Source organism: Peromyscus leucopus, chromosome 5 (genome assembly GCF_004664715.2).
Source record: "Peromyscus leucopus breed LL Stock chromosome 5, UCI_PerLeu_2.1, whole genome shotgun sequence".
NCBI lineage: Eukaryota > Metazoa > Chordata > Mammalia > Rodentia > Cricetidae > Peromyscus > Peromyscus leucopus.
The window spans coordinates 140593155-140608972 of NC_051067.1; the positions used below are offsets into that span (position 1 = coordinate 140593155).

The window sequence follows — 15818 nt, forward strand, 5'->3', positions numbered from 1 at the left end:
CTTGCTGGTTCTTACCTGGAATAAGCTTTTTATTTGCTGAGTATTTCTGTTTCTCCATCTGGAAATGATGAGGAAAATGAAAACACCTACTTTTTGACATTATCTCCAGGACTAAATGCATTGGTTCAGTGGAAAAGTGTTGTGACTGAGTTCAGTAATTGGTAGACATGACATTTGTATCTGGTCAGGCAGAAATGAAGAAAACTCTCTATGTTCACTCCCCTTGAATGGGCAGATTGCTTATAGGAACTGTGTTCTTTGGGAAGGTCCTTGTTCCCACACATTGCAAAGTGAGAAGGTAAGAATCATTAAGGAAAGGGCAGACTACACTTCAGGGCTCAAAAGTCTCAGTTCAAGAGAGCTGCAGAGAAAGTCTCTGTTGTCTGGCCTCTGTATTGAAGCAATTTCAAGAGGTCACATTGCTCGTTCCTCTGAGCTGGGTCAATTGGACTTCACCGCTGTTCCCTGTCTTTCATTGAAAATCATTTGTTTAAGGAGCTGTGCAAGGTGTCTTACAAATGGAGTTAGACAAGGGTTTTAGCACATTCTATAAATTGGATTCTGTATACTTGTAAATTATGCTGACAGGCACTCCGAGAACACAATGAGGTCAACCAGCCTTACTAAAAATGGCCTTTTGTGCTGAACACAAGCCCAAAACAGAGAAGAGATCCCAAAGATACCTAATTAACATGGACAGAAAACGCTTGCTCAATTCAATCCAAGACCAGGATTAAATTTCAATCAATCTTTTAAAAATATTTATTTTTATTATTTTTAATTATGTTTATGTGTGTCTGTCTGAAGGATCAGCTCACTCTGGGGCTAGAGTTACAGGTGTTTGTGAACAGTCTGGCCTTGACGCCAGGAAGGGAGCTCAGGAAGGGAGCTCTTGTTGGTGAACGATCAGCACGGCTTCCTAACAGCTGAGCCACTTCTCCAGCCCCTAACGAACCCCAGCAGGACTTAGTGGTCAAAACTGGTAAGATGCAGAGTCCCAGGTTCTACAGATAAGGTTATGAAGAGCTTACCATGTGAAAATATATTGCATTTTGTAAGTATAAGAAAATTATTAAAACATAATTTATAATTTTAGTAGCTTGCAGTTTTAGAGGACAAGATATGTATACAATTAAGTGAGACAAAACAGAGTGTAAGTACTATGAGTTTAGCCTAAAAGTTCACTGATGGACTGAACCAGTCTATTAAAATTTAACTCATTCATTATCATCATGGAGTGCCACGTCCTTAGATGGAGCCCTCTCCATAGGATATGCCAATATTGATAAGCCCAGTTACTGACTGATTTCTACACTATAGGGTATAGGATGAAAATGGGCTCCACTTGAGAACCAGAGGGTCTGAATTAAAACACACACCAACTAATTTTACAGCAGGTGGCTTGATTAAGTAACTCCCATCTCCCAACTTTATTCCAGAAATCAGTGCCATTATTTATTTGCTTCTGCTATCTCATTTCACATGCAGTTAATCAACAGATTAGTTCTTATGCATGTCTTGATAAAATCTCATCTTGTCATCCCAAATCCTAGTCCTAACCCCAGCTGTCATAATGTATTATGGAATGGGGATCCCAAATAATCATTTCCTATCACCTACAAGATATGTCACTACCAAACAAGACATTTAAGACTGTAGTGAACTGAAAGCTGGTTTTTTTTTTTGACTTCATGCAATCCTCATCTGTGTTCATCCCCATGCTTCTCCAACACTAGCCTGTTACATGACTATGCACTTTTACATGGTAGTTTTTAATGTTGAAGGTTGAAATTTCATCCCCAATCTCACTCCTCCAGTCTCAGCTAGGAAACCAAATGTTTCTCTTCCAAAACTTTTTATGGATACCATCTTCTTTATGATACATGCATTGAGGACACCGGACACAACAATCCTCACAGCATCACTCAAGGATATTGTAGCCACAGTACATCTCTTTATCCCTGTATTAGCATACCACCATCTGTATAGGTGTCAATAATCTCAAGAGGACTAAAAACCAGAGGACAAATGAGGGACATACACTTTGCCTTTGAAGTTCCCAGTCTTCCCAGTCTTCATACAATGTCTACTATGGAGAAGCTATGTAAAAAATACTTCCAGTAACAATGATGTCAGATTTTGTGAGAAATGGAAAGAACCATGCTTTGGGGTAGAGGGTAGCATATGTTGTAGGACCAGAGAGACTTTGAAAATGTTTCAGTTATGTAAACTTGGGATGCTTGGAGATGTACATATGTAGTTAGCGTGTCAGTATGGGTGTCCTTTAATGTATAAATCTTTGCCAGGCTAAGCTTTGTCTTTTCCAGTCAAGACTCTTGATGTAGTACTCCCGAGCTTGATGAAGAATTATTTATTGTATTAATTGGTTTAACGAAAGATATTCATCATCTCTCTTAGAGGAAGAAGGTGTACTTTGAAAAAGACCCTGCCCTTATCCTGAAGTATGTTGTTCAACTTAAAATACTTGGGCCTTTAGGTGACTCACAGGGCTTCCTTCCAACTCTACAATGTATTTCACAGAAATATTGGTATTCACGTTGTATATTCAATATCTCCTGAGCATACTACAAAGTACATCAGTATAGTTTTGACCTGTAACAGAAAATATGTGACAACCCTTGACACTTCACTGCTTTTTACTTCTGCTTGCACACAGCAGTCATCCCAGTCATCCCAGGCTGGTTGCAAAAGTAACAGCTTGGACATCTTCCCACCCCAAATCCTGTCTGCGTCAGGTTATCAGTGGTAACTAACATCCTAGCCCCTCTGCTAGATTTCTTGTATGTGATTTATTAAAGGTAATTACTATAATACTTCTTGAAATGATCGTTCTCATCTTAATTATTGCACGTTGCCAGGATATTTTAAAAAAGAGAGCGGCAGGCGGTGGTGGCGCATGCCTTTAATCCCAGCACTCGGGAGACAGAGGTAGGCAGATCTCTGTGAGTTCGAGGCCAGCCTGGTCTCCAAAGTGAGTTCCAGGAAAGGCGCAAAGCTACACAGAGAAACCCTGTCTCGAAAAACAAAACAAAACAAAACAAAATGATTTAAATACATTTTGCCGGGCGTGGTGGCGCACGCCTTTAATCCCAGCACTCGGGAGGCAGAGCCAGGCGGATCTCTGTGAGTTCGAGGCCAGCCTGGGCTACCAAGTGAGCTCCAGGAAAGGCGCAAAGCTACACAGAGAAACCCTGTCTCGAAAAAACCAAAAAAAAAAAAAAAAAAAAAAAAAAAAAAGAGAGAGAGAGAGAGCGGCATGGACAGCAGTAAAGACACGAGTTACAGAAATCTGGACCACAGTGGCGAAAAGAAGGAAGAAATCTAGACTGTAGCAGTCGACTTTAAGGAAACCATTGCCTATTATTGTAGAGACAACAAGCAGCTTTGGTATAAATGTTTTGATTTGGCAATACATAATGGTTTGGAACCAGGGAAATTGTCTTTGAGGCTTCAGTGTTTTATATCGTATTTAAAAATAAAATTACAAAGAACTCAATGGAGAACCCTGTGATATCTGTAGATCTTCAATCTGAAAATCCCTGCCTAAGCAGAAGGCATTAGGGAAAAGCGAGGTGCTCTGGAAGGATCTAGAGGAAGCACTTGGAGCTGGAAGCTCGCTCAGAGCCTCTGAGCCCTAGCTAGAGGCATAACAGACAGAATTGAAGGCGTGGGCAGAAACGCAAACTTGGAAGCAGAGAGCTGGCTCGCTTTTGTTTCATCTCTGTACCAAATGCCCAAGGGTTGCTTCTAGCCCTTGGGTGTATGCGCTTTGGGAATTTTCAGTCAGTTCTCAGAGTGTAACGCCAACTGACTTGCTCAAGGCCAAGCCAGATAATTTTTTCTCCTCCTCCTCCTCATTCTTATTTTAAAGATAAGCAACTTTGTTTTCTCGGCAAAACCCACCCACTTATTTTCATTTCTGGCTTTCTCTCATCCCGGGCTAGTGAAGGCAGAGCATGTGCCCAGGAGAAGACCACCCTGGGCAGTGAGGACCATCCTCTTTGGAACTGCGGTTGTAGCTGCCAAGGAGTAGCCAACAAGCACCAGATTTATGTGCACTTTGAAAGAAGCACCTTTACCATTGGCTTTTTGAGCGGCGCTGTCGCTAGGGAGCGAGCACCGCCTCGGGGAGCAGCCCGGGCACTGGCTCCTGGCAGCCCCGGAGCAGGGCGCACACCGTGGCGCGCTTTGGGCGGCTCCGCGCGCTGTCGCCCCTGCGGCCGGCACTGTCCCCCAGCTCGGCTTCCAGAGGCGCTGCACAGACTCTCGCCTCTGGCCACCGGCTCCTACTGCTGCCGCCCAGAGGACAGAGGAGCCTCTGCCTGTGATTTCCCCGCGGCGCGGCGCTGCGGAAAGCGGAGCGGGTGGGCGCGAGCTGCAGGACGCGATGGAGTTCTCCCCTCGCCTCGGAGTTGCCTGAGTTAGTAGAGCCTCGCGGGGTTCCCTGTTCCCTGCTCCCCGTTTCCTACGGGCTCGCGGCTCATCATTCACTCGGGTGCTGCCCACCCACCGCTGTGCCAGGGAGCCCAGGCTCCAGACCTCCTGTCCCGGGTACATTTGGGGGCAAAGGAGGGCTATACCCAGCCAAGGCGCACTGTCTTCTCTCCGCTGACCCATCTTTTTCTCCATGGCGTCTCGTCAACAAACCCGAATCCAGGCTTACCTGGAGAAAAACAAGATCGGTCCTCTGTTTGAGGTAAGGAGCCCCGGTGGGGAACGATCTTGCTGTCTTTTGGGGTTGGGGTGCAGAAATACAATCAGAATCCCCCTAAGTGAAGGTAGGGTGCAGAGCAAATGCGCGCGAGAGGGAGCCCTGTCTGGCTAGCTGTTCTGGAACGCGGCTGGCAGGCACTTGGCCAGTTACCTGGACACTGACAGGTGAGCTCTGGAGGGTCCAACCTTAGTCTGGCAGGACAATTGGAGCCATCCGACTGTCCTGCATCTAGTAGCCATATGGTAGGGCTCACACAGGGTGAGACATGTTCAGTTCAGATGTACATCTTCAGATTGTCTTACACACACACACACACACACACACACACACACACACACACCTGCAATTCACATTCTCTTGAATTTTAAATTTTTTCTTTTAAATATGGGCAGTAATAGAACCTGAAAAGATGGAGAAAGTGCCCATGGAGAAAGAATATGTTAAACTGGAGGGAAGCTGGTCCATTGGGAACCTGATAGTGCTCTGTGGCTGTAACTAGAGCCCTTTGCAAAGCAGAACCTACCTGTGTTCAGAGAGGAAAGGAGCAGAGAAGGGTTTTAGGAAAGCATGTCTGTTTTTGGAGGAGACTGTCTTGAGTTGTTTTCTTTCGCCTTCAAATAATTGACGACAAAACACAGGGGAGGTAAAAAGAGCGGGAGCAAGAGCAAAATTGCGACCTAGGGGCGGAAAACTGGGTACTTGCTTGCTAAGAGTCTTCAGGTTGCCAGGGTGCTGGCTGGGTGCTGGAGATTGGGAAGTGAGGTCAAGTATTCGGGGGCAAAGCTCACCAGGGAGGGATGCCCCAGGTTCCTTACTCTCTCGGTCCACTACTCTAGATGAGCACCAGCTAGAGGTGAGCCAGAGGAGGGACCTCCTTCCCTCTCCCAACGCACACACCTGGAAAGCAGCTGCAGATCTCTTAGGCTGAAGAGCTGGGGAGAAAGGGGAAGAGACAGTACTGGCATCCGAGAATAGAGCAGCTTCTTGGACACCAGAGTGGCAGAGATCTGGAGAGAGAGAGAGAGAGAGAGAGAGAGAGAGAGAGAGAGAGAGAGAGAGAGAGAGAGAGAGAGAGAGAGAGAGAGAGAGAGAGAAACAGTAATGCGAATGCGAATTAATGTCTCTGTTTGAAACGGCTCATAGGGCAAGGGGGTCAAGTAGGTTTTTTTCCCTGGGGAGGACGGGTTCCAAGTAATAGCTTTTCAAAATCCTGAAGTTTTCCTGCCCAACCTTAAGTTAATGCGGTAATATCTTGAAAAGTCTGAGCATTGTTCCTACAAAAACTCTGTTAAAGAGACCACAAAGTCTTGCGGGTCTCTTATTTTTTTATTTATTTTATTTTATTATGTTTAGTTTTGTTTTGTTTCAAAATGCTGGCAAAGGAACTCTTGCTTCTGCTAACTTGGTACCCTCCAGTCCTGTGAGCCTTCCTTTACCCTTGGTGTAATCTTTACAAATTACACGCAGCCTCACATCAGCAAAACACGGAAAGGTAGAAGCTGAATATCCAATAGCATATAAACTGCATCAAAATAACAACACAAACACATTTAGACTGTATTCATCGGCTGGCATCCTGGGATATAAAGCACAATTAGCCATGGAAAAATAAGGGGATTTCTTTTAATAGATACCCTTCTCACATTTTAAAACTCCCAGTGTTCTTTCCAGGTGATAATAATGGAATTGACTTTCCACATATTTAGGAAATAAGCTCAGCTTGATATTTATGAGTTGTCTTCTCCTCTTTAATGATCAGCGGCTAATTCCTCACTGAAGTGACAGAGGAAATTGTTTCACGAAAACTTCATCTCTCCTCGTCTAAACCCAACACAATTCTTTGCTTTGTAGTTGACTGAATGCACATTACAGAATCCCTGTTGGCCTGGGTTGAAGTGATGAGTAGTTAGGTTTTAAGGGCTGATGTGCCCTTTCCATAACTGAAGTGATCAAACCATAGGAAGTCCTCTGCTAAGAGCAGGCCAGGCTCAGATGCCCAGGCAACAATGGTGTGATCCAGCTCGGCTCTGAGAGCGGAGTTAGCCAGTGTTACACATCTGGAGACTCTCACCGATTTGTCATCGATTTCTCCTCAAGTTAGAGAGTCAGTGTAGAAGTCAGATGTGGTGGCTACACTTGTCATACTGGTACTTGTGAGGCTGCAGAACAGTGATCACCATGGTCACCAGGTCAGTCTGAGCTATACAAATAATTCAAAGGTAGTCTGGGCTCCAGAGCAATGCCTGTCACAAATACAGCAAGTCCCTAACTAACCAAAGCAAAGCAAAGCAAAGAAAAAACAAACAAAGAAACAAACAAAAAACCAGAGCGCAGAATTACAATCTATGAGATAGATGTTGGTGATCTAAAATTCCCGTGACTCAGTGATTCTCAGAACTGACTTGGAAGCTCAGTGGAGGCTCCCTGGGATGTGGACCAAGAGTACAAAAACAGATTGCTACAATTCTTGGGCCACATTTTCAGAAATAATAATTCAAGCTTCAATTTCCTTTAGTAAACCATCCATTAAAATAGACATCTCACATGCTTATAACCCACACTGTTGTCTGGAGGGTCAAGGGTTAGTAGTACAGAGATCTTCAGTTATCAAAAAAACACGCAGTATCTGAAAGTGTGTCCCACTGTGGGCTTTGTATGTGAGGAATGTTAGGAGAAAATGCTTTATTTCTTTCAATAGTGAAATACTTTAAAGAGAGCTTATTACATTTATTTAAAGAATATCAAAATAGGAAAGATAACCTCCTCTTTGGTTGGATGTTATCTGGATTTTCTGGATTTTTTTAAGACTACACAGCCATAGCTATCCTGGCTAGAGCTACATAGGTAGACCAGGTTGGCCTCCCAGGGATCCACTTGCCTCTACCTCCCAAATGCTAAAATTAAAGCCTTGCTTCACTATGCCAGGCTTGAATTTTTTAAACTTAAAAATTTACTTTCTCAGTTTCTGCATGTAGTTTATCTCGTAGTATTGGCTTTATCACCAATACTTTGTCATGTGTGATGCTTTAAAAAATGCTGTATTCACCTCCAAAATAAATTGAAACTAACTTTGATTTGAAGTGATCTAGGAACATACATTTAAACTGCCTTTAAATATGACTAAAATCAGTTTGAAGCATTACAAACTGTGCCTTAACAATCATTGCATTAGAGTCCTGAGTGATAATATTTTAAAAAATTATGAGCACACGTAAGATGAAAATGACTTGCATTCCACAAACTCTGAAATTTATGTAGCATGTAATAATTTCCATTTCCCCTTGGCTTATTAAAGACAGGCAAGCAGTCTGGGCATTTAGTTTATAAGGAGTGTTTCACAGAGCTGTCATACCGTAGAACTGTGACTTTACTCACTTTAAAATTTACATGTAAGTTCTTATTTAACTGGTAAGGTATAAAATAGTTCATGTCCCACACAAAAGTGGAGTAGTTTTATAACGTATGTACAGTACAGTGTGTGGTGTGAAAACAGAGTTGTATCAACCCCGAAGGCCAGTATGTTGATATTAAAAAAAAAAATAGTGCTTAGAAATTCTGCACCTGAGTTGCCTGACATTTATCTGCATAGGGAATTAACGTGGCCCCTTTTATCTCAAGTAGAAATTATTTAACTTAGTTCCTGAGAGATTATGTGATGTGGAGCATCAAAATCTCTCATTTTTCATACAAGAGCTATGCACTTCTTGGTTTCCCCCGTTTTCATTAAATATGCAGTAATTATTTACTGGTTACTGGTTGGAAAGATACTCAAGGTAGCCATGCATGTTGGTCCTTGCTTCACCTGAGAGTATGACATCCTGAGCTAGTTCAAAGTAGAATAGTAAGGACACCCATATATTTTCACAGAAATTTCAGGTCTATGTGTGCTGACTGTGCGGCCAGCTAAACTCACTATATTTCTTTGAGTGTGGTCTAACTCTCTACAAGTAGAATGGAGTCACTTTCTCATCACGTTCATAGTTCGGTGTCCTACTCCTCATATAGCCTAAGTTTGTATGAACTGATTTGCTGCATACAGGGTGAGTTGGACTCATGTCCAGATCTGGGGCATCCCGGGACCCATCTTTGTATATTACGCTGTTGTACTGCTTGCTCATCTCTGGTACCTACACATATGGAAGCCCAAATGCCAGTCTTCTTCCATCCTTCCCAAGCTCATGACTTTCCTTGGTTAATATAAGTTATAGTCTGGAAAGTATACCCTGCTCTTGTTACGGAGCCGTCTTAGATGAGGAGATGCACACGGGGTGATGGCTGTGGTTGGCATATGGCTCTATAGGGTACAGGAGGCTACAAGTCACTCCTTGCTAAACTCTGGAGGTGAGCTCCATGCCCACATAATTCTGAAAGATTTATGTCATTTTAGTAAAATGCTTCCAGGGGAGAAGTCATAAAAATAACAGCTTGATACTTAGAAAGTCTTCAAGTTAATGATAAGCCAATACATTTTTGGAGCAACTTGTCAGAGATTACCCCCCAGTTCTTTAATTTATAAAGACTTTTCTTGTTTCTAAATTTATATTAATCTTTATAATCCTGGAACAGTTAGAGAACCATACATAAGATAAGATATTCATTAAAATAAAGTTTTTCTAAGTCAAAGTTAATACATTTCTATTGATTTACCTAAAATAATTTAAAAGTGTATATGACATGTTTTAGGATATTAGTCCATTTATTTTTTGATTTTAACTCATTCTGTCTTCTTTTCAGTTAGTTTATAAGGAAATAAAATGACTCCAAAATGAAATAGTGCTGGGGATGTAGGCCAGTGGGAAGCACTTGCTTTTTATACACAAGGTCTGTTTCAGTCCTGAGCACTCCTCTCACCAACAAAAGAAGATAAAAACCAACGCAAGAAATCCCATAAAACAAACTTTAAATAGCTTATAACATAATTTTAAAAATAATGAAAGATGCACACAAAAATGGTATCATCATATTTGAAGAAGTAAGTAATGTCTCAGTGTTTGAAAGTCTCTTCTAAGAGACTGTGACCCATGGAAATATGGGGCTTTGAAAATAATCTGGGCCTCCTTATTTCCTTAATATTTAGATTAAGAGCTGTCAGGCAAAATCATACAATGAGCACAGCGAGGTGGGGCAGGTGGTCTTGTGGACAAGATTCAGGGGCTGAGTGGAGCAATTGCTTGGCAGGACCAACACTTTTTTTTATATATATAACATAATACAGGCATTGAGAAAGGAATTGCATTTATTGAAAATTATGCAAGCCAGTTTTCTCCCTGTTGAAGATATGAATCACAGATTCAAAATGCAGAAAAGCTTGAATGTTAGAATAGAGTTGCAGGTACTGTGTAATCTCAGGACTTTCAATAACAGATTTGGAGATTTTAATTGCACTAAGGTGTCTGCACCACACTCATATCCTTGCTCTGTTTACTGTGAGAAGTAGAAATAACAACATCGAGTAGCAAGGAACACACTTGGTACCCAGATTGTGGTGTCTAAATATCCTTCCCTGCTAGAAGAACCAGGTGGGTTGGAGAGATGACTCAGTGGTTAAGAGCACTGGTTGCTCTTCCAGTGGACTCAGGTTCAATTCCCAGCACCCACATGACAGCTCCCAACTGTCTGTAGCTGCAGTTCTAGAGGATCTAACTCCTTCACACAGACATAAATGCAGGCAAAACACAAATGCATGTGAAATAAAAATAAATAAAAATCAAATTAAAACAAAACAAAAGAACAAGGTATCTGAGGAATGGTTGACCTCAGGTTTGTATAAGATGAATGAACTCGGGCTATCTTACACCAGAAAGTAGTTTGTAGAGTGATGAGGTTGTCATAAGGACAGAGATACTAGTCTGAGGAAGCTCCAAAGCCAGAGTCAAATGAGATTACAATATCGAATTAAACTAACAGTTTATCATACCGGATAAAACAGAATATTTTATTCCACCAAGAGTTAATGGACTACAGAATGTGTTTGATTCACGGAAGAAGAGAAAAGTTAACCGGTAGAATGCCAGTAAGTAACATTTGAAGGGATAATGGATTGAGGAAATCACTACTTCCTCCTAATTCAGGCAAGAAAAAGTACTTGGTGCTGAAACTGATAAAGTTGGATGAATGATGAGATGTTACATATTTCCCAGGAATTTTGCCACAAAATATTTATTAATTATAAATGAGAAGGTAACCTTCCAGTAAAGAAGCCTGGAGCAGACTGTTTTCTTCAAAAGATAATGTTTCCAACCAGCTGGTAGGGTCTTGTGCACTATGTGGATTGACATCATGGATAAGAAAGGAAAATCTTTTCAAGGACTGGCCTTTGGAAGTGACCAGCACTACAGCCTTGAGGCCTCTGGTGTCTGAGCCCATTGGTCTTAAAGATTTTACAGTTGTCTTGAACTCTTCTAGTGACCAGGAGGACCTGCATTTCTTGGTTCATCACACCATTCTATCTTCAGCCTTAGTTTTCTATCCTTTCTATTTCTTCTTGCCTCCTTGTTTTTCCACTGGCCACTGCCTCAAAATGTCACCTTCCTTCTCTTCAGCAGTCAAGCACTGAGTCAGATTCCTGCTTTCTCAATTCAATTTCCACTCATGTGCCTAGTGGAGCTCAGTCCAGGGGATTATGGGGCTCAGTCCATGAAACAAAACTTAGGGTCTTCAATGTGAGTTTTCAGCAGGGGAGGCTGGGAACCCAAAGAGCATGTGAGAAGCTAAGGATCCAGCATTTCTCCAGTGCTGAGTTTGCACTAGAGACAATTGCATGGAAAGATCTATACAACCCAGGTTATTGCTCTCTCTCAAAAAACAAGGCAAAAAATGAAAATCAAAACAAAATGTAGGAAAGTAGGGGAGACCTGGGATGACTGTGGGAGGAGGGGAGAAGGAATATGATCAAAATATATTGTATGGGAAAATGTTTTAATACAAGAAATGAAGCCCACTCCCATGTTATGGGATGGTACACTGTACTTTCCTATGTCTCTCTATCTAAATACATGATACTGTCACTAATTTTACATAAATATAAAATGTACCATACAATAATTAAACCATATTTACAAGAAAATAGAATGAGTTGATTAACAGATCCCCAGAGAGACCAAACACAATGGAGTAGAGAGAGAAAACCATACAGGAACAGAACAAGCTTTACTTCTTTAGGCATAGCGCATTCCTGGGTCCTTGGGGTGGAAATGTCTGTGCAGATCACTTGTCTCTGTTGTCAGTGTGCCAAAGGCCAGTGCTCTCTTAGAAGCAGATAGTGTTTGGTTTGCAGACAGGCTGATAGCAGCACTACTCTTTGCCTCTTCTTTGACTGTGAATGAAGACCCTGGCAGCCTTGATGCTTTTGTAACAGGGTCTGCTAATCATTCCACAGTTAGTGCCTTTGTCACATTAGTGCCTCTGTTCTCTCTGCTGCTGTGCTTTTGAGTTACCAGCTCACCCAATACTACTAAATGTAGGTAAAGGAAGAACATTTGCAAGAAAACTTTTATTGCAACACAAGGAGAGGCCTTGCAGGAGGTATCTCCCAACTTACTCACTAAGCCTGAGCAACCTGCTCATATAGTTAGAGAAGAATGTTAGAACCAACTGCAGCACATCTTGCATGGATATCAAGGTAGTGTTTGCACTGTTCATAAACATACCTCACATACAAATGAAGGTTTGTGCTTGCACAATCACAGCCTTGCCTCCACATTGGCCACAGCAGTCCCTCTGTCTTAGGTAGGCAAGGTTGAAGAGTTTTCTAGAGTTCTGGTAACTCATAACTCTCACCCCCCACATATATACATAAAAGTAAATATAAGAAAGAAAAAAGTAGATAAAATAATCGAGTAAAGACTTTCTGTAAGGCAATGTATACAGGTGACACAACATCTTTAAGGAAGTGCCAGATGAGCGCTCTGCTCACAGAATGAGGATGTTAAAGACCGTGTGGATGATGGTGTGCAGCAACTAGAACTTTCAGCCTGATAGTCAGAATGCAAAATTGCACAACCATTTTGGAGAACAATTTGGTGGCTTTATTTCTTCAAACATTATATTTGTTAGGGTCTGGAGAGATGCCTTTGAAGTGAACAGCACTGGTTACTCTTGCAGAGGACCTGTATTCTGTTCCAGAACCCTTGTGGCAGCTCATTACCATCTGTATCTTCAATTCCAGGGCATCAAACATTCTCTTTTGGCATCTATAGACAGCAGGCACACATGTGATGTATGTGTATAAACATACGTGAAACACACATTTAAAAAAATCCCTTTAATGCATGTTTATCAGTATATGCTTCTTGTACAAAGTGATGAGTGTCATGACATTTTCATTTAACTGTAATGTATTTTTTGACATATTTGCTCAGTTATTCTCTCACACCGCTTCCTGCTAGTTCACCTTCATTAGTATTACATTTTCTGTCTGCCCTGGACCTTCTCTTTTGCTTTCCCTTCCCACCAAATCTAGATCCAAATATGAGAAAAATGTCTCTGAATCTGGCTCATTTAGCTTCACATGATGACTTCTTTCATAGTTGTGTAAAATCTCATTATGTCTATATACCACATTTTCTTATCCATTTGTTCACTTATGGATACTTGTGTTGATTCCATAAGTTGGCTATTGTAAGTAGTACCAAAATTAATATCAAGATGCAGATATCTCTGTTGCTTAGCTTCTGATGGCCAAAGTTATGACATATCTGTGAATGGATAGTGTACATATATGATATAGTATTATTCAATAAATTATGGATTATTGATGTATACAACAATACATGCAAATTCCCCCAATAATTATATAAATGAAAAATCTAAAAGCGTATATATTATGTGAGTTTGTTTATGTAATAGTGGCAAAGTCATAAAACAGGAAACAGACTTTCGATTTTCAGGCATTGAGAGTTACATAGAGGAATGAGAAAAGGGAGTAGGACTCTGCTTTATCAACATGGCGATCTTATGGTAATGGCAATGATCTATGCATTTGAATTCTGTAAGTGTCAATATACTGGTCATGGTATTACTCTTTATTTTAAATCAGGGAACAGGAGAATCAGAAATAGGAGATTTCTTTGTATTATTTATTACAATTGCATATGCATCTACCATTACTTCAAAATAAAATTTCAATTAAAACATTCCCAGTCTGTGCATGGTTAATTTTTAAGCACAGCGATAAAATAACTGAGAAAATAATCTTAAAGGAGGAAGGTTGATTTGGGGTCATGATGTCAGGCCATGGTCACTTAGACTATTTTCTCTCACGCCTCTGGTGAAAGGTACATCACCGTGAAAGGCATGGGAGGAAGCCCACCCAACTCATGAAGGCTGTGAAACAAAGGAAGAAAGAGGCAGAAGAAGGGACAGTGTTTCAGTATTGATGTACCCCCAGGGACAGGTCTCCAAAGATGAGCTTCTTTCCTCTTGACTAATAAACCTAACATGTCTGCCCCTTCTCCCCAGCACCGTTACCTGGGGAGCAAGCCTTCGATATGTGTGTTTTGGGGGCACATTTAGGTTCCAAACCATTGTCTCATATATTGTGTCTTAATTCAAAAGGCCTTAGGTTCCATAATGGAACAAAGAAAGAAAATTAGAGAACTGGATTACTGGAAGGTAACATGATCAAAATGTAGATCGACTGGATAAACACAAAGTCTTTAGGCTTTTTCTATATCCAACAAAAATATCAATAAATCCTTAAATTTAGGAATTGAAAAGTTGTACACTTCCAAGCAAAACAAATCTTACTGATCCTCCAGCTACCCATAAAAACATCACACAATACTGCAGTATATTTACACTACATGATGCAAATTACTAAAGGAATCCAGGAATCCAACATTTTAAAATTGTGTTCCAGTAAATATGAATGTATTATTCATTTTGATGTGTAAATATAGTTACTCTATTAACATTGCTGGAATTTTTATACTGGAAATTTGTTTAAATATATCATAAATTAAAAGTACTCTTGAGATTAGGTTACCTCACTTAAAACAACAGTTTCAGATCCATCCATTTTTCTGGAAATTTCAAAGTTTCATTTTCTTATGGCTGAATAAAAGTATATTATGTATATATACCAACTTTTCATGTTCCATTCATCTGTTGGTGCACAATCTAGGGTGATTCCATTTCCTTGCTTTTATGAATAGAGCACATACATGCAAGTAACTCTGTCGTGGTTTTCAAATCTTATGAGCATATGCTATGTATTCTCTTTCACATGTGGGTACTAGCTTCCAAGGTATATACGTGTGTGTGTGTGTGTGTGTGTGTGTGTGTGTGTGTGTGTGTGTGTAGGTCATGAAACTAGAAAGAGGATTATTAATAGAGAAAAAAGTGTTGAGGAAATGAGGAAGGACAATAGGACCCATGTGACATCAAAGCAGAAAAGAACTGTTGGGGTGGAAGGGTAAGGCATGAGGAGGATCAAGGAGATGAAGAAGCTGGGGTAGGAGATCACAGCAAGATGGTTATGCTTAAATACTATAATGAAGCTTTTTAATGCTAATTTAAATAATACAAATATGAATCAACAAAAAACTCTTAAGAATTATATGAGTAATTATACATATTAATATAATTCAGTGTGATAGTGCAAAACATATATACAGCATGTAATAATCAAATTCCATTTTTCTTTTATACACCCTTCCTTTTCATCCTTTCTAATCTTTGTAGTCACTGTACTACATTCAAATCACTTTTCTTTAGCTTCCACAGATAAGAGAGAAGATAGTGTGTGTAAGTCAGCTTTCTTTTGCTGTAGCCCAAGAAATCTCTTTTGAAGAACAGTCAAGATCCTAAGTATAATATGATACTTGAAAAGAGCTCTTTGAAATAGTAGTTTCATTTGTAGAAATGTGTTGTACAGAAATCTTTGCACACTTGTAAAAAATTTATAAGAATATGAACTACACAATATTTGAAATGGTCAGAATTTGTGAATAAACTAGTGCCTGTAGATAATAAAATAGTTGGATCAGTTTGAAATCATATTTTGAAGTAAAAACATCAATTAAAGATAATCAAATTGTTACTCACATGCAGAGTTCACATACCGACATTAAAAGTATAGTTA

At 40.5% G+C, this 15818-nt stretch overlaps 1 protein-coding gene across 5 annotated transcripts in view; it reads left to right on the plus strand.

Annotated features, from left to right (window-relative positions):
• The first annotated feature begins 3719 nt into the window (after positions 1-3719).
• Positions 3720-15818, plus strand: part of C5H8orf34 (chromosome 5 C8orf34 homolog) — a 375498-nt gene continuing 363399 nt past the window's right edge. Inside the window, exon 1 of one of the 5 annotated variants that reach the window (XM_028864575.2) lies at positions 3720-4717. In XM_028864575.2, the coding sequence (XP_028720408.1) occupies positions 4649-4717 (69 nt within the window). In that variant the 5' untranslated portion in view covers positions 3720-4648. The remainder of the gene's footprint in view (positions 4718-15818) is intronic. The other 4 variants (XM_028864570.2, XM_028864569.2, XM_037206416.1 and 1 more) reach the window with 4 other exon arrangements.